General features: G+C 33.5%; 1 protein-coding gene across 1 annotated transcript in view; it reads left to right on the forward strand.

The window, feature by feature from the left end:
* The window catches only part of LOC129231296 (troponin T-like), a 73,588-nt gene extending 46,452 nt beyond the window's left edge, over positions 1-27,136 (forward strand). The window contains exons 7-14 of the mRNA XM_054865584.1: positions 210-386; positions 2,739-2,960; positions 4,674-4,744; positions 4,851-4,872; positions 14,695-14,775; positions 17,824-18,072; positions 24,368-24,467; positions 26,790-27,136. Coding sequence (XP_054721559.1) covers positions 210-386; positions 2,739-2,960; positions 4,674-4,744; positions 4,851-4,872; positions 14,695-14,775; positions 17,824-18,072; positions 24,368-24,442 — 897 coding nt within the window. The 3' untranslated portion in view covers positions 24,443-24,467; positions 26,790-27,136. The remainder of the gene's footprint in view (positions 1-209; positions 387-2,738; positions 2,961-4,673; positions 4,745-4,850; positions 4,873-14,694; positions 14,776-17,823; positions 18,073-24,367; positions 24,468-26,789) is intronic.
* The last annotated feature ends 277 nt before the right edge of the window (positions 27,137-27,413 follow it).

Below are 27,413 nucleotides of genomic sequence, written 5' to 3' on the forward strand. Positions count from 1 at the left end.
TATCCTCATCTCTAAAAATAAAGATCAATTTCTCGAATAAAAATCTACATACACAATTATTATAATGCAACCTGTACACATATAAATACTACCTTTCTCTCGGTAGGTTTCCTCTACTACCTGAAGAGGGGAAAAATAGTTATCAAAAACGCTCCTTTTTTTAATGCTCACCCTTTCGAAAGATCCTAATGTGTTTTATATTTTTTCAGGAAGAAAAGAAAGCTAAAGAAGCGGATGCAAAAAAGAAACGTTTAGAAGAGGCGGAGAAGAAGCGGCAAGCCATGCAAGAGGCGCTACAGAGAAATAAAATTCAAGAGCCCGTCACTCCGAATTTTATTATTACGAAACGAAATGAGGATAGTGCAGTCCACCCTGCTCTAGATAAAGTAAGAAACGATTTCGGCTACATTGAAGTACCGTCCGTTTTAACTTCGAGGTTTGGAACCTCGTTCGAGACGCAGATTCGAAGAAACGCGAACCGCATTTAATGGGGAAGTTTTTCGAAACTTAACTTTCACGTCGAATAGAACCCCAATTCGATGTTGGGAATCTTTCTGCAATGTACTTTTAGGGGGATGAGCAAAAATTGAATTTTGTAATTTGGTAATTTTACGCTGGGATGAAAAATTGCTCGCAGTTATGTTCCGTTAAATTGAGGAAATTCGAAATTTATTCTGTTATGTTTCTAAATTGAGTGATAGTGTTCAGCATCATTACATGATATTGTGGCGTAACACACCTTTAGAAACATTGAATTAAATTTCATATCTTTGTAAAAGTGTTTCGCAGAAGCCTTAGGGATAGATATATTACTGAAAGTGTTTAATCCTAATAAAAAACTGAGTTAACTATCATCAAACTATATTATTGTTTTTTAAGATCTTTATTGATTTCCCTATTATCTCGGGGGGGGGGGATTGGTTGATTTTACCAATGCTCACTAAGACTTTGTTAAAAATAAGGCCCTATTGGATATTTGCAGAGTAACTGGAGTAATCCGTACAGAAAGAAGTTCTAGTAAATCAAATTACCGTGATTTATTTCATCTTTCATGATTGTATGCAAAATGTAGTCTACGGCGAATATAAACAGTTGATAATGATTAAGTAAAAAATAAACGCTCTCGAACCTTAAAACCTTTCTGAAAATACTTCCCAATCATTTAATTAACATTTGTGACGATTCAAGATTTAAAAAAAAGGAAATTTGCAAAAGTCAAAAATTACGAAACATAAATTTTCATATCTCTATATCTCGAAATATATCTCTTGCATCGTATATATATTTTTAAAGATTCGTTAAATATCAGGTCGAAAACTAATTACACAACATATTACAAATATTTTGCAATTTTTTGAGGTTAAATATTTAGACGTTTTGCTTTAACTTGTTGGCTTTCAGTAAATGATAACAAAATTGATGAACACATATCTGTTCTTGGAGTTATGTGATTTTCATCTTGTGTAATGTATAACAGTAACCCTTCATTATATCGCGCTTGTCGGAAGATAACAAAAAAGCGTGACATATCTGAAAACGCGATGTAACCGAGATTTTATAAAATAATGACACATCAGTTTTGCTTAGCTTATGAAAATAAGAGAATTTTTCTGAGAGATATATTTTCTCTGTTGTCTCAAATTTAAAGTCAAGTTTTATTTTTCTTTAAATTTTGTGAGAGATAATGGAGAAGTGTGATGTAACGAGGTGCGATGAAGCGATGAGTTACTGTACTTCCTACGATTCAAAGCATTGTTCATGTTAAAAATTATCATTTATGCAAAACTATTATATAAAAGGCTATAACTCTTTTAGAAAAAATAAATAACAACATACAGTTAAGTGATCAAAGAAGTTTGTTGTTGTCGTACGCCAGCCAGGCAGGAAATTTTGGGACGCGATGCTTCACTTTTCCAACTGTACCGTAATTCGGTGGGAAGTCCGAATTCCACAGTACACACATGCCATAAGGACCCGTTCACAGTATAGGCTACCATTCACAGCACAACAATACATTCTCACAAAGAAAGGACATAGACAGGACAGAGAAAGTATTTCCCTGTTCGAACCGGGATCCAAACCCATAACCTCCCCATCCGCAGTCAGACTTTTCTGACCACTAATATTAACGTAAATAAGCACAAAATGAAGTGAAAATAATGCAAATAGAAATTTCGTCAGAAGAACCTAAAATTGCTCAGACATGAAAATAATGCAAATAGAAATTTCGTCAGAAGAACCGAAAATTGCTCAGACATGAAAATAATGCAAATAGAAATTTCGTCAGAAGAACCGAATTTTGCTCAGACATGAAAATAATGCAATTAGAAATTTCGTCAGAAGAACCGAAAATTGCTCAGACATGAAAACAATTATTTTGTATACTCACCACTCTTGCTGTGAGCACAACAACAGCACACAACAAGTACCTAATTTTGCACCGATGAAGAAGCTCCACTGAAGTCTCGAATTGGTATTTGCGGTATTTTCTTTTCAATATGTGCTTTATTTACTCTTATTTTTCGTTTTACTCAACATACTGTTAGGCCAATCAGTTAAAAGTAATTATTGATAGATTTTCCATTTTTTAATTCCTTGTTCTAATGATAAACCTCGAACGCATAGAAAATAGTATTGTTTTAAATGTTAATTTGTGTGCTTTTAGCTTGTAACATAGTAACTGTATTGTCTTTCTCTGTGATAAAAGTTTAAACATTGATTTTTCTTTTTTGTTGCAGTTTCCCAGTGCTCTCTATATGCGAAATGAAATGGCCAAAACGAAAGAGCAACTTGCCGACGATAAGAAAATAGCTATGACAGTTCGTGTGAAACCCCTTAACATTGAATATTTGAGTGTCTCAGAACTAAAACAAAAAGCTCAAGAGCTATGGGAAGCAATCGTTAGGCTGGAGAGCGAAAAGTATGACTTAGAAGAGAGAAGAAAAAGACAAGAATACGATGTAAGCCATTTCCCTACTTCGAGTTTTTTTAAGAATGGAAAGAGTATTTGATTGCATCACTTCGTTGATTGTTGAATCCAATAATAAAACAAAAGCCATAAAAAAATTATTACCCCGCATTTGAATGAGCACTCCAGAAAACTAAAAGAATGTAAAAATTAAATTTTGTCTACTGCCTATGAAATATCTAACTGAATAATCGACTTAGTGTAGACATTTAAAAAAAAAACATTACGCGCTTTGAAACTCGAACAATCTCCCTTTTAAAGCTTAGATTTGTGTCTAAAATAGTAACACTAAATGAAAGCGGAAATATTTAACCTCGGTAGTGAAAAGGAAAGATAAAAGAAATTCATAAGTTGGTTGATTAGCAAATATGTAACAAAAAACATATTCAAATCATTTGACTAAGAATATCTTAAAAATGGGCAAAAATCAATTAGATCATTTTCATGGAGTTTGAAAGAGTCTTTTCATAATTAATATCAGTATTTTTTACGAATCACAAATATTGCGATCGGTTCTAACGTAAGCATTATTTTTTTAAAACAGTCAAATGTTATAAAGTATCTAGCCGATCTTGCATGAGTACTAGGGGGGACCCAAAAATAACCGGATTTTTGTTCTAAAATATTTATATATTAGTTTATTCACAAAATTTCTTTAGTATCCTTCGAAGTATTCAATCTTAGATGCAATACACTTGTTAATTCTTTTTTTCCACTGTTAGAAGCTTCCCTGGAACGCTTTAACTTTGACCATGTCCAGTGCCCGTTGCGAAGCAGTTTTCACAGCCTCTACATCATCAAAACGCTTCACTTTCAGAATTTTTTCCATCCTCGGGAACAGAAAAAGATCACAGAGAGCTAGGTCTGGCGAATACGAGGGTCGAGGAACGACTGGTCACCCCTTAGAAGCCAAGTAGTGGTTAATAGTGAAGGCTGTTGTTTCGGGAGCGCTATCATGGTGAAGGAACAATTCTTCCGCTCGCTCGGCCGAGCTTCAACTCAATCTTGTTTCTTCTACAATTTCTTCAATCGTAAAATGACGACTTCCGTTTATTTTTTGGCGGATTTTTTCAACGTTTTTAGCATTTTGAGACGTTGAAAGGCGCTCAGAGCGAACTGATCTTCAACATTCATGCTACCACGTTTAAAGCGCCCAATCCACTCGAAAACTTGTGTACGACTCATAGAATCGTCCTTGACAGCTTCTTAAAGCATTTGGTAAGTTATTCCATTGCCGTCTTTTCAAGTAGAAAGCAAAATTTCAAGTTTACAGTTAGTTCTTTCAAATTTGCCATAATGAGTTCGCAGGCGGAAAGCAACAACACCTGAGAAAACCAACACTACGATCAGACGTTATCAACTACACTGACGCCACTTGCACAGCTGGTTTGTGAAGGTCCCACTTGAGTCATCTAGCTGGAGAACACTCGACTACATCTAGGATTGGCATGGCACCATTAGTCCGGTTTCTTTTGGGTCCTCCCTCGTACGTTTTCCAATTCTCGTTCGTCTCAAACGTCGTTCAGGTTTTTCAATTTCTCATCTCAATGAATATTAATACTGGTTTTCGTGAAGTATTATATTTACTTTCATTTTTAATTTCGCTTTTTTCATTTACAAAAATAAAAAGATCTTTCGGCCGTAAAAGGTCATGAAAGATTTAAAGCTTCAGTTTTAATAAACACTGATATTTTACCTTACTTAGCTGAAGGAACTCAGTGAGAGGCAGAGACAAATCAACAGAAGCAAAGCTCTAAAAAAAGGACTGGATCCAGAGTAATATATTTTAATTTGCTTATTTATATTTTATGCTTTCCATTTTTTTAAATGCCATTAACTGTATCAATACAATAATTTGCACTCATTAGCAATTTTCTTCCAGCGCTCTCAGCGGGAAATATCCGGTAAGTACCCATGTTTCATACTCATCAACATTTTAAATATTTTTTAAAGGAACTTTCCAATATAAAATTTTAAATGTTTATCTAGAGTAAAAACTGAAATGTAATTGAAAATAACTTTGCCAGTCTATTCCTTCTAAACAAGCATGGTTTTCAAATGAAGAGCCAGTTTTTTAAAGGATCAGGCAGGCTGAATAGCTGACATTTTTGATTTTGCCGAAATTTTCAGGATATGTCCCTTATTTAAAACTACTAAGCACGTGTTTTTTTATTTTTGCAAAAAAAAAATCTTAAAGTTTTTGGAGGTAATCAAAGTTGTACTTTGTTCGTTTTTTCAAGAAAAACATACCGGTTTACATAGGCCAATACTTTATACTTTAAGAGTGAACCGTGGCACTGGCAATTATTTTGTGTTCTACTACATCCTCGATATCTGTTAGTACATAATTAGTTATGGTTGGTTCCTTTCGCAAAGGTCAGGGGTCACTCAAAATTGTACGAAAAAAAAGTTTTTTCTGCAACTTTGACCGTCGAAATCTTCTTGCGCCAACAGTGAGCCACAGTAGTACATATTTCAGTAAATACATACTATAGAGTAGTATCCAAAAAAAGAGAAAGATTTGTGTGGCTGACGTTTGGCACACCGAAATATTTGACTCTGAAATTGCAGAAATCACAAAATTGCATGACTTTCAATGTCATTAATTGCTTGCGCCAAGAGTCAGCAGATATGAAATAACCTGGAGAAGAAGCCTTTCTTCTCATAGAAACACATTCCGTTAACAGAACTATGGCATATGTTTCAAATTTTACATAATTTGACTCTAAACTTTGCTGAAAGAGTGTTTTTCGGCACTTGTGAAAAAATTACGATTACTTACTTTCAAGTATTTATTACTGTTATTTGTAACAATATTATGATAAATTTTCATAAACTAACTAAAATGGTAACAAAAGATGACATAAACTAGGAACCAAATTGAAAATTAAGTCCATAAACTACTCAGTAGGCAACAAAAACTCTATTTGTCTGAATTAAATAAATACCCTTGTGAATGAAAAGTAAAATAAGAAGTAACAACGTCAAATAGCGCGAATGGCAGATTACTGCAGACACGTGTTTCGGCGTAACAAGGAACGCCTTTTTCAAATTAAAAAAAAATCAGCTTGTGGATGAAAGGCATCCGACAAAAGACATACTTTTTTAGAATGTCTTTTCATCCATAAACTCATTTCTTTTGCGTTGAAAAAGGCGTTTCATGTAACGCCGAAAAACGTGGCAACACACGTTGTCATTTCTTATTTTCTATTTGTCTACTTGGCCAGGCGACTTTTCTTGAAACATCTAGTCTTCCCTTTTCCATTTGAGAATTATGAATCAGCTTGAGTGTATAAGGTTCAAAGTGAACCAAAAAACTTTTTATAAAGACCACGAATTTGAACGGATTTCTAAGAGTTAGGCCCTTTCCAACAGCAAAAAAATGCGTTTCCCGTATTAATAAAAGACGCACGATTATAATATTTTCATGAAAGGAGAGGAAACTGGTATAAAATCATCTCCAGAAAGCACAACAAAAAAAATCAAAGACATCCGACAAAACCGTATGTCTTTTGTCGGATGCCTTTTCATTCATAAGATGATTTCTTTTGATTTGAAAAAGGCGTTCCTTGTTACCCCGAAACAAGTGTCTGCAGTAATCTGCAATTCGTGCTATTTGACGTTGTTATTTCTCATTTTACTTTTCATTCACAAGGGTATTTATTTAACTTAGACAAATAGAGTTTTTGTTGCATACTGCGTAGTTTATGGACTTAATTTTCAATTTGGTTCCTAGTTTATGTTGTCTTTTGTTACCATTTTAGTTAGTTTATGAAAATTTATTATAATAATATTACAAATAATAGTAATAAATACCTAAAAGCAGGCAATTGGCATTTTGTTCACAAGTGCCGAAAAACACTCTTTAAGCAAAGTTTAGAGTCAAATTATGTAAAATTTGAAACATATGCCATAGGTCTGTTAACTGATTGTGTTTCTATGACAAGAAAGGCTTCTTCTCCAGGTAGTTTCATATCTGCTGACTCTTGGCGCAAGAAGATTTCAACGGTCAAAGTTGCAGAAAATAACTTTTTCGTACAACTTTGAGTGGCCCCTGACCAGGGGCGGCTCTAGCAGTTTTGCCGCCCCGGACAAATTTCCAAAGTGCCGCCCCTCTCCACGGTAAAAAAATCAAACATTACAATTTTTGCATTACAAATATAGTCCCTTCTTTTTGGTAATTCCTCTTTTTTTTTAAATATAAAACATTCTTTCAAAAAAACGATAAGCCCCCACCCCCACCCCCTAAAATGGTCATGCTTGAAAGCAGTTTCGCGTTGTCTTCACGTATTCATCAATTCATCAATCCTAAGTACGACCATGGCTTTCCTGCACTTGGGCTGTGCCACCAGAAAATATTTATAGGGGGGGGGGTACGCTTAAAAAATACCCGTATCTGCTAGAGGGGTCTGGGGGTTCTCCCTCGGAGAATTTTTTGAAATTATAGTCTTAAGAACGCAGTTTTAGACGCTCTGTGGCGGTTTAGACGGTGGAAAGTTTCAGGGGGTCTTTTGAGGGGGGAATTTTAAGAAACTGAAGTCTTAAAAACACGATTATAGGCGAAATGTGTTGACTTCAGAGTAAGGGTTGGGTCTTCGATGATTTTTTTTTTTTTTAATAGATTTGAGATGACGTAAACTTTTCACCCCAATTTTTTGACACTGAAGTTCCAAAAGGCAGTTACCGACAAACTTTCATGATTACAGGAAAGGGCTCTTTGAATCTCCCCAAGAAACATTCCAAAAGAGAAGTAATAAAAAGCGATGTTTTTAAGCCATTTTCAAGGACTGGGGTGAGGGTTAAAAGGTCTCATCTTAATTTTTTGAAATTATAGTTTTTTCATTTTCAGATTGCATACGGGAGCATCGTCTCAATGTATTAAAAGAGGACTTCGCGCTAAGCACCTCAACAAAGCGTCGTTTTTAGACGATTTGTATGATATTAAAAGCAGGGTGAAACGAGATTTGAAGAGCACTTTAATGATTTTAACTGAGGGAGGAGGCTTCCGAAGCGTAGAATTTTAATTATTTTCTTATTTTTTGATCGTCTAGTAAAAGTAAAAAGAAAAAAAAGGAGAGGTGGGGGTAAAACAAATATGAAGTGTAGTGTGGGGTGTGATTAACTAAGAAATAATCTGTAACTATAGAAAAATTTAATTTTAAGTTTCTTTTGAAAATAAATTAAGACTTTTTCACGACAATCGATATTTTTTCCAATTAAAATTACTTTGTTTCCCTAAGGAGCATTAATTTCTTCTCTTTAATAGCATGGAACATTTTTTTAAAAATGCTCAATCTAGGAAGGGGGTGGGGGAGAGAGAGGAGTCCTGTGCGCGGGGATCCAATTCCGACAACATGCAGAAGTTCAAAAACTGGACCGTCAAATATGTATCATTATTTAAAACGTGGTAAATAATATAAATAAATACCTTTGTGCTGAACAGTAAAGTAACATAAAGTAACAACGTCTAAAAAGCACAAATTCTGCGAATTTGTGCTTTTTAGACGTTGTTACTTTACGTTACTTTAGTGGTATATAATAATTACTTGCTACGCAATTGCAATATCCCACGGCGCCCCTCCCCACGGGAAAAAATAAAAAGGGATAAATTGACAGTAAATACATGCCAATAAACCTTTAATAGATCATGCCAATAAATAAACAGCACAATGAAATGAAATCAAATTTATTAAAGCTGTACATTAAACTAGACAAAAAAAAAAGGGCACTTCAAAACAAACACCAAATTAACATGTCTTGTATTAAAGACCTCGAAACATAGCTGGATTATCAAATTATTGGAAGAAAAAAACAATTATAGTATTTAATTAATTTAACAATATTTCTTGAGAACAGACAGGATTTTGGAAGTGCTATGCATTACTGACAATTAAAGTGACAGCAAAGCAAAATACTAAAATGGACGAAAAAAATAGAATCGTTATTTTAAAAACATTAACTCATCTTTTTTTTTTAAATAATCATAAAGTAGGAATGCAATTAAACAATTTTTGTATTGGTGCATATTTTCATGACAGCTTAATGAAAATTACTTTCTCGTGTTGTACAAAAGTTTTAGAAGTCAGATTACTGTTTACCGATGTTTCTCTTCTTGTAGTAACTTATAATAAAAGTTCAGTCTGCATCAAGTCTGTTAAATAACTAAAAATGAAAAAGAATACCAGGACAAAGGTTGGAATTCAATGTGTACCGCCCCCCCCCCCCTCTCCTCTAAATTATTACTACTGCGCACCTTAAATAAACACATTTAAAAGGCTTTTTTTCTTACTTTTAATTCTGCAAACTTAGTGATTATTTTTTAAAAATCTATTTGCTCAGCTAACTCTTGTTCAATAGCCAATGTAGCTAAACCATTTAACCTATCTTGAAGAGTTGTGGAGCGTAAGAAATTTTTTTTTTTATTAATTTTAGTTTTGAGAAACTCCTCTCTCCACTTGCCACACTTATTGGCAAAGACAATAAAATTCTCAAACTAATAGCTAAATTTGGTGCGATATCAAGAGTTGAAAACTAACGACAAAAACTTCAATTGGGCTTTGCCTTTTTCGTAATAAGGCGGAAACTGACACTATTTCGTCTGCTAAGTCCACTGCACTTATGTCTCGTGAATCTCCATCCGTCAACACTAATTCTAAATCTTTGCAGTGTTTAATTAACTCTTCTTTTGGGGTGTCCCTTAAGTCATACACATTGTATAAAAATTTAAAAAAGCTGCTGTGGGTACTCATTAATTCAAACCTACTTTCTAAGGCATTAATTGCCTGATCTATTGTAAAAAAGTAAACCTATTTTGAATTTTAATTTCGGATCTTCCACTGGATCATCTCGTGCTTCATACATAAAATGAGTACTTTTTTCGTCTTACTCTATGACGAGGTTGTGTCAGCTCAAAATTAGCCGGGATGTCAATCTCTTCAGCCAATGTGTGTAACAATAAAACATAGCTAAAGTTGGGAAATAAAATTTGGAATTTGATGCACGAATTAGTTAGTGTTGGTTTTCACAGCTGGGGAAAGTACATATTTATGTAATGTAGCGTGACACATGACGACAGGGTGGAAGGGGAATCAGGTGTGACACTTTGATAAAAGGGGAATGAGAGGGGAGAGCTCACAAATACTGAAAAAGAAAAAGTAGCATTTTTATGGACTGCCTCCAGACAAATTATACGTAGTTTGTTTGTTTATTTTGTAATATTTTATTTTATTTTATTTGTTTATTTATTTGCTTCAGAAATATAAAGGCATTATTAAGATTTAGACCGTTCCATGTATGAATAAAAAGTTAATAGGGGGGTGAAGGTGGGTTAGGATTTAATATAAAAAGAAAGCAATTCTTTTCTAAATATATATTTACTACTCATGTTCGTAAAATAAGGGCACCACGCGAAAAATTTAAACATAGAAAGGTACCTTGCGGTGCCTTTCCGTAAGAATTTTAGGATTACCATTTCCTACAAGAGTAATTTTTAACAGCTGAATAATTTGTTACAGAAGAATAAGATTTTTTTTTCTATAAGGGAAAAAAAAAAACTCGAAAGAAACAGCCTTAAAAATCAAGAAAAAGAATAGAAAACGTTTAATTTCAAATATTTTATCCTCCATTTCGGTTAAATATACTTTAACGGATAATCTGAATAGTTATTAAAAATTATCGATAAAGAAAATAATAGTCATAAAATACCATGTAAAAAAGAAGCATTCGAAATGAAAGCAACTTTTTTTCATGTGAAACTTTTTTCGAAAACTTTGGTAACTATTTTAATTTTAAACACGTAACTGTAACGTTTATTTTCTAGGATGGCAAGAATTTAAAAAAATATCATAAGAAATTTCTTATCGAACGACAAATGACCAATATTAGAGACCGAAAACAGCTAAGGGGGGAGGGGGGGGGGCTACTAAATATTTTATGTTTTAATTTCGAATAAAAATTCTACGCATTTCTATCATAATAAAAAAATTAGTAAAAAATAATTGTCACATAACATGATTTTTGTTCAGAAAATATGGCCTGTATTATAATTCCCCCCTCCCCTATTTAGTCTTTTTTAGGGCGTTCTTTTTATTTTTTCCCCTTACTTTAGTGGATTTATCCGGTTTTAATGCCACTTTGACTATTAAATTGCAAATGTAGAAGGGTCATTCTCCTGTTATACACGGGATATTTGCAGACATTTAAAGTGCAAAAAAACAGTTAAAAAGGATGTTAATTCATATTTTTTTGCAATTGGATCATAAATCAAGATTCATTCTGAAATTTCAAATGCTATAGTGCTTCTATCCAATTCTCTTGCCTTTTGGTCAAATACATTAATTAGAAAAATTACAAATTTATTTAATTTGTGTCATGCACGGGACATGTATGAATGTTACTCTATCTCAGCTATAAGAATTCAAAAGTTAAAATAGTAGTTGTGTTTATAATGAAATAAAAACTAATACTGGCAATAATATATACCATTTTAAGTGAAAGTTCAATAAAAAGTATTTTACATAATAAATAAATAAATATATATATATATATATATATATATATATATATATATATATATATATATATATATATATATATATATATATATATATATATATATATATATAATATACTTTAAATTGTTATAATGTAACTAGTATTAGGATGATACGTTATTTAATACTAAAACATCATTGAAATATCTACCTAAATCTCCAAGCAGAAAAAAAAAAAGGCTACGGTTCCTGCTATTGCGAAACTTCTTATTTGTTTGAATGTTCCCTGCTTCAAGTGTACGGTAAATTGTCGGGGACACGTGGACTACAATCAACGGAAAGAAAAAATACCATGGAAGATACGGCGCCGCACAATAACTGTTATAAAAGAGAAGTAAAAGTGTGAAGTACCTAACCCTGGTAAAATACAACCCCCGAGTCGGCGAAGCAATTGACAGGAAGAGAGGAAGAGAGCATGGAATAATCAGGGATGAATAATAGGGCAGTAAAGCACATAGCCTAGGGCCCAGCAGATCCCAGAATCAGGCGAGAGTTCTGGTCAGACCCTGACCCCCCCACCCATTCAGTCTCGTTTCCCAACCAAAACAGGCAACTGTTGACCATTTGCTGTCGGCGACAGCAATTAAGGTACAATAAACGAAGAGGAAAGGAAACCTTCACGTATTTTTCAGACTCCCAAGCTATTGTGCTCGCAAAATACTCTCATACAAATTTGCTCCTAATGTAAAATGCATTTTAGACATTCGAACCAAAATGCCGCCCCTCAAATTTGCCGCCCCGGACAGGGATCCGGTTTGTCCGGCGCTAGAGCCGCCCCTGCCCTGACCCTTGCGAAAGGAGTCAACCACAACTAATTATGTACTAGCAGATATCAAGAATGTAGTAGAACACAAAATAATTGACAGTGCCACGGTTCACTCTTAAAGTAAAAAGTATTGGCGTATGTAAATCGGTGTGTTCTTCTTGAAAAAACGAACTAAGTCCAACTTTGACCTCAAAAAAACGTTAGGAATTTTTTTTTTTTTTTTTTGCAAAAATAAAAAAAACACGTGTTTAGTAGTTTTAAATAAGGGAAATATACTGAAAAATTTAGCAAAATCAAAAATGTCAACTATCTAGCCTGCCTGATCCTTTAAAAAACTGGCTCTTAACTCCATTCACATCTATGTTTTGAAATTCAAGATTAAAAAGTGCTCTTGTATGTCTAGTCCTTTGAGGCACGGTGGCTTCGTTAGAGGACACCATATTTTTTTTCTAAATATCTTTCAGCAAACTGACACAGTGGCTTCCACAATTAGTCCAAAAGTGAAAAGATGGGAGGCCACAAACGAAGTCTACGTGCCTCAAAAGGTGAATGCTTCCGGGATGATATTGAAGCAAATAAACTCAGTGAAACCTAATAATTACCGCTCTCATACCTATATTTGATTTGTTTTTATTTATTTATTCATTTATTTATAACCCCACCAATTACCACCTCAACCCTGGTGAGGGTTTAACCGGATGTGGTGATTGGGGGGAACAGAACAAGAGACGAGCAACAAGCACTCGCTGGAACAATTTTGATACATACTAATACATAAATCGGTATGTTTTTCTTGAAAAAAACGAACTAAGTCCAACTTTGACCTCCAAAAACTTTAAGAATTTTTTTTTTGCAAAATTAAAAAATATGTGTTCATTAGTTTTAAATAAGGGACATATCCTGACATACATAAACACATACAAAAACATACAACATTCAAAAACATAGTAAACATGTCAAATAGAAGTTGGAGACATCTCGTTGGCTGGAAATACAATATAAACTGCAATAAAAGTTCTTTGAAAGTTTTTAGACTGGAAATTTAGTCTTCTGCTTGTGACATGAGTTGGAACATTATTTTATAGATATTATTGCGTGAAACTGGATGAGATAGAATATGTGCAATATTTTTGGAAAAAGAAAGGTTAGAATTCTAAGTCCAATGGAAATTTGATTTGCTTAGCAACGTATGTTGCTTTTGAAGTTATATTTATTTTCATGCTTCGTTGATGCACTTCACGTATTTTTCGAGTGAGATAGAGTTAAGCCAAGTGTATGTGGAGTGCCTGAAATTACGTTATTCTCATCAAATAATTTTGTATTTACGTGAGTTCAAACATTTTAACAATTTTGGAGTGATATTAGGATATTTTTGGTAAGAACCAACGTTCAGAACACAAATTTGCAAAAAAAAAAAAAAAATGAAGGCACATGTTTTGTGATTTCATTCAGTGATCTTATCATTAAGTTGGGAAAAACTGGAAAGAAGTCATCATTCAAATGGAACTCAAGCAGTTTTTTGCCGGCGTAATCCGGCCATATGTATTTTTTTTAACTCTTCAAAGTAGTAGAAAATAATGTTTAAACACATGAGTGTCCATTTTGCTCACTTTCCGCACCATAACAGTGCTCACATTGCCAGAAAGAATATGCGCAGCCATACAATCACCAGTAAGATTTTAAAACTTCATACGTAAAACATTTTCCCTATAAAACTACATAAAACAGATTGGATTCATAGGGAAAAGCACATAAGAATCAATTATCCTCACATGCAGATAATCGCAAATTACTAAAACAGCAATTGTTTTCAACGAAACCATATGAAAAGATGGTTGATGGCTATACGATTTTTCCACAAATCCGCCGCGTAATGGAGGCAAGCGCAGAATTTAAAACTATGGTATTCTTTTAAAACAAAGCAGATATCACACGACGTAGATAAACTTGATTAATATCGAGATGTTATTTATTTAAAAATTTACTCCCATCCACACGTCTATCTAAAATCCGGAAAAAGTGAGAAGGTTACCGGATTTTAGGTAGGTGCTGCTTCTGTGGTGCAAATTTATTTACTTAAAATATATTTGCTTCAGTAAAACATATATTTTTATATTTCTATATTATTTTGCTTTTAAAGTTTTAACAGACAAAAGAGTTGAATCGCATGCTTGAAAAAGTTTTTAAGATGTAATAAGTAAGTTGGAATGATGTAACAGTACAGTGAAGTACCTTTTATACGTTTTTGACGGAACTGTATGAACGTATAAAAAATACTGTACATTAACATGTATTAGACTATGCTGGGACCAATTTAAAAAACGTATAAAAGAGAAACTTATAAACGGTGTTTCACTGTACTTATAATTGAAGCTTTATTACAAGCAGGATTTTTTTTTTTTTTTCAGCCAATGATCAACGTAGCTAGTAAATACGAAAGGCGTCTCGATCGAAGAAGTTTTGTGGATAAAAAATCTCTGTTTGAAGGAGTAAGTAAAAGATAAAATTTTTATGTGAATGTAAAAAAATATTTATTGAGCCAAGTTTTTCACTGTAAACTGCTGATTAATAGAGCATTTCTCATTTAGTTACAAAACAAACCTGTTGAGATAAAATATGGAATAAGACATCAGCAAAGGCCCTCTTCTGACAAACGTCAAACACTAATCACAACAACTGACATAATTTGAAATCATAATGGAAAGTTTGAATTCAATATAATAGATAAAAATCCCATTAACTATTATGTAAGTGAAAAGTATGACTCCCAATTTCTTAATTACGTTTTCATAATGCGCGAAAGGATCTTGAAACCAGCGTTGTTAACGCTATACTTTTATCTCTAAATTCCACTGCACCTTCCAGAGGAGAACTTTATAGCAGACACTGTGTTATATATATATATATATATATATATATATATATATATATATATATATACATATATATATACATATATATATATATATATATATATATACACATATATATATATATATATATATATATATACACATATATATATATATATATATATATATATATATACACATATATATATATATATATATATATATATATATATATATATATATATATACTGTATTTACATGATAACCCTATCAGTTAACTTTCTTTGAGGATACTAAACATGTACTTATGCTTTATTAAAATTCGTACGAATAAAAAATCACAAGAGACTTATTAATTTTGCGATGTTTTCCAATATCTAACTTTGTTAAACTAGAAGCAATCAAGAGGACAAACATAAAAATTGATATAATTGAGTAATGTTACACTGATACTACATTCCAGAAATTTTTTATATGATCTAATGTTATATGACACCAAGAAAGTCCCAGTTATGTCACAGAATAAATTCTGAAAATAGAGGTACATTTTTTTTTTTTTTTAGAGGCCTGAAAAGAGAGAAAGTTAGCTATTTGCGTATTTAGCATGGAGATTCAAATTTTACAATTTCTTTTATTTGAGTTCAGAACGCTGTCATAGAAGAAATTGCTACTTAGATATGTTTAAAAACATACAGGGCGGTTATAAATTAACGCGAGATGTTCAGAGCCCTCTAGCAAGTGAAGTATTGGACAAAACATTTCCAAATTTCATGGGCGTACATATCAGACCATGTGATTTCGATTTCTACAGTAAAAAATAGTACCAAAAGTCACCACCAGGGGGAATTTTGGCGCTGCAAAAATGTATTACTTGTGAATACTGAAGAATTAAATGTCAATTAAAACTACTTATCAAGTTTTTCGCTACAAATAATTGTTACTTACAAATGAGGTTCAATAAAACCAGCAAGAAATTTCAATTTGTAACAAGAGAAGAATTTTACCAAAAGTCGTCGGGAAGAAATTTCGGTGCGGCAGCAAGGATTTCTTTCTGAATAATTTTCATGTAAGATGGTGCACCACCCCATGTTGGGCTTTATGTACTGAGTGTATGGCGGCTACATTTCTTTGATAGCGGTTTTATTAGTCATGTATTTCCTACGGTATGGAGACCGTGGTCGCCCAATCTTTCACCTTATGATTTTTTAACCATGGGAATTTCGTAATGGCCCTGTGTATCTGCGACATGTTCCCGATATATCAACTTTCAAAATTATAAAAATGTTACAGGTAGGCGAAATTCCCCCCCTCCCTCCAGAGGTGTGGAAAATACTGTGCATTGTATGCAGTACCAGGAAAATCTCGATGTTGGTCATATTTGGTAAAAATCATATTTTGTGAATAAAATTGATGCGTATTTTATCAGTTAACAATTAAATCTTCAATAGTCACGGTAATACACATTTTCAAATCCAAAATTTCCCCTGGTGGCGATTTTTGGTACAATTTATTTTTATTTCAGAAATCGAAATCCCATGGTCTACTGTGTATGCATATGAAATTTGGCAAAGTTTCGTGCACTACTTCACTCGCTAGAGGGTGAACTATAGGTGGTAGTTATAAAATAACGTGACCACCTCACGTTATTTTATAACCACCCTGTACATAATGAATTTCAGTTGAAGAAATTGATATTGTTACAAATTCTGTAAATAGTAATTTTTTTTGTGATTAATTTGTTGTGATCTGGCTAAATTAGACGTTTATTCCAATATTTTGCATCTAAAATCATTTTAGTAACGTAACCTGTAAATAGCTTCTTGTAATGTACATACAACCTCCTAACATTCGACTGAAGTATATGGTCCCCCCATTTCTGGATGATAAGATTTGTGAATGGAATAAAAAGAAAATACGGGAAGCATTTCGAATTTTGTCGAAACTTCTCTAGGGTTTATAAATGTTGAAAGGTTGTCTAAAGCAGAGATTCAGACAGCTGAACATAAACAAATACGTTTAATACGAAACATGGGGACACACATACAGCAAGACATAGAGAAAAATAGTGAAGACCTGATAAACAAGACTGTGGCTCTTTAAATAGAATAGAGGGCAGATTTTCGGCATCCAATGATGTTTCACAAATAGCAATAAGCTTTCTCCTAAGTCCGATGGGGGATTAAAAAAAGAGATTTCGCAAACTCCGTGGAAAGCTGCAAATGTCTCTTCCAATAAGATATAAGCACAGTTCTTTCTTTTAAACCAATAGAGAAAGCGATTACATGCAACAATAAATAGCCTCTGCGCGTGATAAAAGCCAGACTCGTCTGAACCGTGGCGCTCAGAGCATGTGTTTGGCTCTGTGTGTATTTGCCTTTCGCTGTGTTTTTGCGTATTTTTAAGTAAATATGTGTGTGACCGTTGAGTTTACAGTGTTTAATTGTTATTTGCTTAATTGCTGATGATTGATTTAGCAGTTGTAACTAAATTCCTATACGTAGCTGTAAATAAATCTCTCGTGTTTCCTCAAGAATTCTGTTGTCATTCAAAAAAAGTTTGAAGTTGCATCGAGCGCGTAACAATATATTTAAAAAATCTTCCTACGATGCATTGATCTATATGTTGACTTTTTGGTTTTACAATTTTATTTTTAATTTTACAATGCATTTCTATTTTTTTCCCTAGGGTTACATGTCCCAAATAGAGCATATGAGTGAAACTGAGTGGGAAAATAAAATGAAATATTTCACAGAGAAAGGGCCATCACGCTTGCCCAAATGGGATCCGAGTGCACCTAAGAACAAAGAAAAGCAGGAATCTCGAGAGCCCATTGAAGAAGATGAAGACATCGGTCATTCGCCTTTTCTAGGTCCTGGACCAGGTGACGAACTACTTGATACGTTACCAGAAGCAAAGGAACCAGAACCTGATGCTGTAAGTTTCAATTGGCTGCCTTCGTTCCCCCCCCCCTTTTCTAACGGGGCTGGCTACTAACCATTCTCAGACCTAGTGCGATCCCCGAAATGACACACAGTCTTTCATGTGCCGCACGGATGTCAATGGCGCAGATAATTTTGTCGCCACCAGAAAGTGGCACCTCGATTCGCTTTAATGCGAAACTGCTGTAGGAGTTTTAATTCATCCGAGGGCATTCAAAGCCAAACGAATACCCAAGGAATCTTTTACATGCCGCAAAATCACACGTCATGGTCACTGACGATTTTCTACCTTCATTTATTAAAGAGAACAAAATTTTGTACAACAGTACGTAACGGACCGTACATATAAGTATTGCTAAAGAGAGATGTATCGCTATATCGAGGCAATATAGGGGAGTGTGGGGCAAAGTGAAATGGAGAAATATTAACCCTGTTTTTAGCGCCCCCTATCTGGTAACATTTTCACTACGTAGTATCACATGTATTCTATTCAAGGAATATGATAATACAAGCAATTCTAAAAAAATTATATGTACATTGTAATATTTTTTTGTAAATCAAAAATTATTTTTGTTATTAATAAATGATAAAGTTCTTGTTTTTAACATTTTAATTATTAATTCAGACCTGTTAATACTCGGTACAGCATTTATTTTGCTACAATTAAACTTTTTGTGTTTCAAATATTTTTTGCAATTAGTCAAGTGAATTTGTGGCAAAGTGAAATACAGTTCATTTTTATTTAATCACTTATTACAGTACTTTCCTATTCATTTATTAACTAACTTATTTACTTTCCTTCATTTAATAGAGTCAATTATTTATTCATTCATTATCTTATTTTTTTTTTATCATTCCCTATTTTATTCCCTCATTTATTTTTCCTCACATATTTATTATTTAATTAATTTATTTTTTCGTTTATTGTTTCATTATCATTTCATATATTCATTTATTCCTTTATATACTCATTTGTTTGAACAAAAATATTTTTTGGAATCGAATCGAAAAGATTTCATTAGAAAAACATTTTATTTCTCACTTTGGAATCCCATGAAAAAACGAGCCGATGTGTGCATCACGTGACTTCCTTTTATCCCAGTTTAATGTCATTTCCCCATTACTGTCAATTTTAATGTGATTCAATAGTTTACTCTCAAAATATCACCAACAGTAGCCAATTTGAAATCAGATTTTAAAAAAGAAATCGCCAAATTCGTCGCCAAGTTGGCGACAAAACTTAGCGACTAAAAGACTGGCGATTTATTGTCAAGTGTCCGCCAAATTATAACACCACTTGAGTTTACATCGAAATTAACAATAATTTCCCCCTAAAAAGGGGGAAAAGACCCCTTCAGAAACACCCGATTGCAACCAAAAGGGGAGGTGCACAACTAGACCCCACTAGGAGTCTACGTACCAAATTTTAACTTTCTAGGACATACCGTTCTTGAGTTATGCGACATACATACGCACATACAGACCGTCACGAGAAAACTCGTAATTAACTCGGGAATCGTCAAAATGGATATTTCGCGTGACTATACGTTCTTAGGCACTTATCCACGTGTGGTTCAGTCGAAAAAAAACCTCATCATTCATTCGGGGTTGCGTAAAATGGAAATTAAGGTCGATTTTTGAGTGACAATTTTTTCACGAATACAATACTTCCTTTTTTGTAAAAGGAAGTAAAAAGAGTGAAAAATTTCCACATTTTTTAAAGGAACAAATTTACTGTCAAAATAAAAAATAACGTTTAAATGCCAGTTGTATTATAAAATAGATTATTTTTTCTTTATGTACTGTAATTTTCAAAACAAAATAAAAATTTCTTCATTTTGGAAAGACTAAGCCATCTGAAACTATTTCACTTTGCCCCACATTCCCCTACTTTGAATTTAAAAGGTAATTTTTCCCTAATTTAGTAAGTTTATGGCACAAAAATAGTTCTAAAAAGAGGAGGGATTAAACAGTAATAGCAAGAAATTTGATTTAAAACGGGACGATTGAATATGTTTGATTGCGAAGATTGAGTTCAGCATTCTCATCAGAGAGAATTTTATGGCAAAAAAGGAGAACATGAGAGAATTTTCTATCTTTACACAAATGGTATTTGCAAAATAATGCAGTTGAATTCGGTTAATACTAAATGTCAAAAATCCACATTTTTTTTCGTATTAGCAGTTATTCGTATCAACCGTGAATGAGTGATACTGCGAAAAATTGAATCAATGCTTACCTATATTTAAAAAACATTATTTCTAACACAAAAATTGTAATCTATTTATTAGTACATTCAAAAAAATATCACATACCTCTTATAAATAAATGTTTTTGGAAAATATTGAAAAAAGGAAGGTGATAATCGAGAAACGCGGAATAGGTTGTAATCCGCAATGGAAGATGATCTGTTTTATCTCCAAGTAAATTGAAATGTCCACAGTTAAACAAATGCACGGGCTTAATTTTCTATGCAAAATATTTAATATTTTCTTCTCGATACACAAGGTGACATCTACTACCTAACAAAATAATGAATACTTTCTGAAAAAGAAAATTACAGTATTCAAACACGAACATTTTAAGTAAAGAGGTCAGAAACTTTTGTTCTTCTAAGCCGATACTTTCAATTTCATGTACGTATTATACGTGAAATTTTTAATGTAACTAGATAACAACCAAACTTAATGAACGAAATATTCGCTTGATTCGTGATTTCATATAAAACGTGATCGTATTAAGAGAGTTCAACTGTACATTATATTGCAAAGGGATAGAAAACAACAACCGTTCTTAACAAAACCATTGTTTTACACAGATCCAAAATGACAAAAAAGATCGCTCAATTGAAGGGCGATTTACATTATATTGCATACAAACTCTGAGAGCTCCCAAAAATTATCGCATTTAAGGATTTATAGTTGTATCGGACATTGCTACAGCAAGGATTTATTGCATAAATTGTTAAGATTGTCCATCTCTGCTCCGTTAATATGAGATCTGGAGTAGTTGAAACGAGCCATAACATAGGCACCTTATTACCACTAATTACTTCCCTTGGTTTATAAAATACGAGGGGAGACCCAAAAGTAACCGGATTAATGGTGCGATGCCAATCCTAGATGTAGTAGAGTGTTTTCCAGCTAGATGGCTCAAATGGAGACCTTCACAAACCAGATGTGCAAGTGGCGTCAGTTTAGTTGATAACGTTGGATCGTAGTGTTGGTTTTCTCAGGTGTTGTTGCTGTCCGCCTGCGAACTCATTACGGCAGATTTCAAAGAACAAATTGTAAGCTTGAGATTTTGCTTTCTGCGTGAAAAGTCGGCTACGGAATAGCTTACCAAATGCTTCACAAGCTTTCAACAACGATGTTATGAGCCGTACACAAGTTTTCGAGTGGTTTGGGGGCTTTAAACGTGGTAGCACGAATGTTGAAGATCATGCTCGCTCTGAGCGCCCTTTAATGTCTCGAAATGATGAAAACGTTGAAAAAATCCACTAAAAAATCAACGAGAGTCGTCGTTTTACAACTGACAAAACTTTAGAAGAAACAAGAGTGAGTTGGATCTCGCGCGGGCGATCAGAAGAATGGTTTCTTCACCACGATAACGCTCCCATACACACAACCTTCACTATTAACCGCTACTTGGCCTCTCAGGGGTGGCCAGTCGTTCAACGACCCCCGTATTCGACAGATCTAGCCCCCTGGGATATTTTTCTGTCCCCGAGGATGAAAAAAAATCTGAAAGTGAAGCGTTTTGATGATAAAGAGGCTATAAAAACTGCTTCGCAACGGGCACTGGACATGATCAAAGTTAAAGAGTTCCAGAGGAGATTCTAACAGTGGAAAAAAAGAATTAACAAGTGTATTGCATCTAAGGGGGAACGCTTTGAAGGATACAAAAGAAATTTTGGGAATAAACTTATAAATAAATATTTTACAACAAAAATCCGGTTACTTTTGGGTCCCCCCTCGTATATACAGTAACGTAAGGAGCCGGCTTTTTCGAGAGCTTGAAAACAATGAGTGCTGAATTGAGGTTTGAAAAAAAAAAAAAAATCTAAAGAATGGAATTTATCATTCTATTCAATAATTTTGCCGATTGCTTCTAGTGCGAGACCATTTGCTCTTTACTACTCCTGTCGACCGTTCCTATGATTTTATCCAGAACTTCATGCAGGTCTTAATTTACACTTCTTTTGAATGTTATGTGCATTTTACATATTAGACGTAAATTAGGTTATCAAGCTTAAATGTACAGTCAAACCCGCTTAATGGAATAGCCAGTTTGCCACGAGAACTATTTTTATAAGCGGGTTATTCCATTTTCCGGGATCAAAACAACAAATTACAACAGTTTGGTACTTTTGAAATGGATTACAATAAGCGGGATATTCTTTTAACCGATATTATAAAAACCGTGATTTACTGTAGTTTATTAAATATGGACAAAAGTTTAAAGACGATACAGCTGTCATACTTGCAGTTCGTACCATGTTCTTAGCAGTCAGATTTTTAAAAAAGGCTTAATGTTTACAGCCTTTTTTTTTAAGCTTTTCGTTTTATTTTCTACACAATATTAATATCTAACTAATGAGAGTGAATAAAATTTTTCACAATTCAGCTTTTGATGTAAAAGCATTTTAAGATTATCAGGTTTGATGAAGAAAAAATTCTAAAATATTTGCTTCCACTTCAAAGCATTGATAGAGTTATTTGTAATGTGTTTTATTGACAAAACTAGTGGTACCCGCACGACTTTGCCCGTAGTAAAAAATTAAAAGGTCATTTGGTTCGCCTGTTTATGTACAAATGATGGACGATGATTTTTCTCGCCCATGTTACGGTAATTTGCCCGTCCACGTTATGGTAATTTACTCGGCCATGTTGTTATAATTTGCTCGCTAAATTGTTCTTAAAATTAGAATAGAAAAAGAACAAAATCGAATTATTGAAAAATCGCTTCGAAATGCACACCTCCGTGCTACAAACTAATTTTGTGCCACATTTCATGAAAATCGGCCGAACGGTCTAGGCGCTACGCACGCCACAGAGATTCAGGCAGAGAGAGATCCGGACATATAGAGATCCAGAAAAAGAGAGAGATCCGGACAGAGAAATTTTCATATTTACTATTAGTAAAGATTATTAGAAATTTCTTCGTGAAAATTAAGTAATTTCAATCCTAAAATAACTGGGAAAACGTGCTGTAAGAGTACTAACAATGCGAGAGAATATATAATTAAAAAAAAAAATCTTTAATGCTTCGTTTTTCTGCTTTTGAGTGCAGAGTGAAATTAATATTTAAAGAACTTTTTTTAACTTTTTCATCCTCAAGTGATGTTTTTATCATACAATATTACATTCATCAAAGAAGCTTAAACACTAATAGATACTATATATCTCAGTATGATTTTATGTAATTTACATTTTCGAATGTCTTCCGCAAAAGTAATTATTACTGCAAAAACGCAATTAAAGTTTCTTTTATTTTTCTTCCAATTAGTTGAGAAAAGTAATGCAATAAACGGGGTTTTTTCTAATAATTGACACGTATCTCAAAAATATTTCTTATTTTGAATTGAAATAATATCCGCGGTGGGCATTTTTTATATAAAATCACATTTAATTCAATGAAAAATATGAACGAATAAATTGATGCACTAAGGAAAAGTTACTAACGTGGTGTTGAGGCCGGAAATGTTTTTAAAAAAAATATTGGACCAGCCACAAAATCGTTTAAAACGAAAAAGAAGTTAAAGTATGTTTACCCATTCCCACTGCTGGGAGGATTTCCTTGGATCTAAAAATGAATGTCTTAGTGTGAAGCTCAGCAAAGAGTTGTGTCATTAGGTTAACTGGGTTCTTTTTTCGTATAAACTTTTTTGTAACAGTGAAAAATGCAGACAGACATATTCTTAATTAACGCAGATTTCAGAGAGAATTCTCTACAATGTTTCAACAGAAATGCTTCGCTTTTCTAAAGTTTTTTTTTAGCATGATTCAAGGGCGCCCATATAAGGGGCAAGGGGGGACTCAAGACCCCCCCCCCCCCTTATAAATGAGAACTTTCTTGCTTTGTGCTTTTTTCTTTGCAAAAATGTATAAAGTTTTCTTTTCCAGCCATTAATGAATAAGTTATTAAAAATGTCAAATTTTAATAACTCTAATCTGTACTGAAATCGGTTTCCATGGGGAAAATATTCTGTTAAACCATGGGGAAAATTTTGAACCCCCTCTTAAAATTTTGCATATGGGCGCACTTGGCATGATTTTTTTTTTTTTTAGCAAGAAGAGGAAGAGGAAGAAGAAGAAGATGAGGAGGAGGAGGAGGAAGAAGAAGAAGAGGAGGAGGAAGAATAGTTTTGCACATTTACAAATCTTGCAGGTATAAGATACATAAAATTTTGAGGAACTGCGGTGTTGAATTTTCAGAGGTTTTCCAGTGCTTAGACAGGGTGCCAACCTGAGGAGGGGGGGGGGGGTGACAAGGTGCAGAATGCGTCGTTGAAAATTTTTAAGGGATGGGGTGTTTTTCGAAGCATTTTTTTTTATTATTATTTTTGGAGGGAGGGGGCTGTTTTTCTTGGAGGGGGCTGTGATCTTTGGATGGGGTGCTATTGCTCTAGGGGGTGGGCACTTCTTGTTTAAATTCTTTCAAATTTAACTTCTTACGCAGAATTAGTCGTTTATATTATTGAAAGAAAGTTTTAAAGATTTAGAAATAAATACGATAATAATATTGCAAATGACAATAAATAAATCATAACAGGTAAACATGAAAAAAATAAGTGACTAGCTGATCCGTGCGTTGCATCAGAGCTCAAAATTTATAACCCTGTTGTAAGAATACCATGTAAAAATATTCTATTTGAAAATTCACATATTCGCCACGATAAAATTACCGAACTGAATAACTAACGAACTAATTGCGATAACGATCTTGAAATACGTAATCTGTCATTAGTTCAGAATACTTAGGGAACTTAGCTGTATGAGAACTGCAGGTTGCATCAAGTAGTCAAAAACTCGTATTTCCGCTGCATTCATTTCAACGCCTAAGATATTATACGCAAAATGCCATAAATGCAATTTTCTCGAACATAGACTCCACTGCGAGACCAGTTGTTTAAAAGTCGAACGCTCTACTGACTAAACTATTCGGCTCTCCCTTTTGGCAATCCAAGTGGAAATTTATAACTTTACCGAACGAATCCATCCGGTTTCTTTAGGTTAAATGTTTTTATAAACAGTTGAAACGTGAACTGTCTGTTTATTTTTGCCAAAAGCCTGGAACAATGCCTTTGAAATGATACCCTTACTTATGACGTTTGGATAGTATCGAGCAGTTTATGGCGTTCGAACATAAAAATACCTTTGAACGAGCCGATGTGTGCATCTCATGACTGCCTTTTACTCCAATTTAATATCATTTTCCCATTATTGGCAATTTTAATGTGATTCAATAGTTTACTCTCTAAATATCACCAACAGTGGCTAAATTAAAATCAGATTTTTAAAAAATCGCCAAATTTGTCGCTAAGTTGGCGACCAAACTTGGCGACCAAAAGACTGTCAATACATCGCAAAGTGTCGCCAAATTGTAACACTACTTGAGTTTACATCGAAATTAACAATGATTTCGCCCTAAAAACTGGCAAAAGACCCCTTTAGAAACATCCGAATGCAACCAAAAGGGGAGGTGCACAACTAGACCCCACTACGTACCAAATTTTAACTTTCTACGACCTACCGTTCTTGAGTTATGCGACATACATCGCATACATACGCATATACGTATATACAGACGTCATGAGAAAACTCGTCTTAATTAACTCGGGAATCGTTAAAATGGATATTTCGCGTGTCTATACGTTCTTAGGCACTTATCCAGGGGGGGGGGGGGGGTGAGTCGAAAAAAAAGCTCAACAGTAATTCGGGGGTGAGCAAAATGGAAATTAATGTAGATTTTTGAGTGAATTTTTTTTTTTCGCGAATACAATACTTCCTTTTTTGTAAAAGGAAGTAAAAATAATTCAAATTTATAAATATAAAAGTGATAAACATGAGAATAATGAACATAGTTACAAATAAAAGGAAGTAAATATGAAGGCAACAAATAAAATAGTAGCATTTTTTTTTTTCTTTAGTTTTTAAGTTGTTATGTAAAAATTGCTGAGGCAGAGTAAAGTGTACTTGCCCAATAGTCACTTTAGTCATGCGAAAACCCCTACTTAAGGACTTTTTTTGCCTGAAATGAAAAGTTTGTTCCTATTATATATATATATATATATATATATATATATATATATATATATATATATATATATATATATATATATATATATATATATATTATATATATATATATTATTTAAGCCTGATTGTTGAACATACGTTGCTTGACATGACTTTCATATTCGAGGTGTAACGCCGTTGTGTTCAGCTAGTAATAAATAAATATTTTAAAATTTAAAAAAAAAATGCAAAAAAGGGTATTAAACTGGGGGAATGTGTGTCTGTCGGTGGGCCTATCTGCAATACTTCTTAATAACTATTAATAAGAATAACCAATTTTTTAAAGATCTTTGCATGAAACCACATTCGAAACCAATTCAATTTTTGACTTGAGCAATTTTTCGTTCAACCTTGAATCCTGTATATTAGTACTATGACGCTGATTAACATTTTTTTTACATTCTATTGTTAGGTGCAGTCATCCATCAGATAGAAAGACTATTTTGTCTTTCTGTATGTTGTCCTCCTCTTCACCAATGTATGTCAACTGCCAAGAGCCGACATTGGCTTGAAATAAGTTCGCTTTATGGTGCTGCATATATCTCAAGTTTTTGATCGTCAAGCCGAATACTTTGCACGAGCTTTTCTTAGTTGGACTCAAGAACTAAAAACTATGTTTGTAATCAACAAAAGACCTGTGATTATGTTTAATTACATCTTTTTAATTTAATAATTTTGAGCCCATAAAAATATTATTTTCTGTCCACATAACTGTTTCTTCTATTAAGAACCAATAAAAATGATGTGCAATCTTTCGAACATTTACTTTGCACTTTACTTATATTATAAGCAGTGTGGAGTTACGAAAAAAATTATAAACGCAAAGAGATAATTGACCAAATAGATGGCTCGTTATAGATATTAACAAATCGCGTTTAGAATAATCCTCATCCAGGTTAATGAAACTGACCATTGCAAGTCGAGTTTTTGACCTACTCCTTACTTGGTGGAAATTGGGATAGTTGAGGCAGTGAGAAGCAAAGGGATGTAAGTGACAAAATTAAAAATTTGGAGATAACCAGTACGCATGGTAGGT

This window comes from Uloborus diversus, chromosome 10 (genome assembly GCF_026930045.1).
Source record: "Uloborus diversus isolate 005 chromosome 10, Udiv.v.3.1, whole genome shotgun sequence".
Lineage (NCBI taxonomy): Eukaryota > Metazoa > Arthropoda > Arachnida > Araneae > Uloboridae > Uloborus > Uloborus diversus.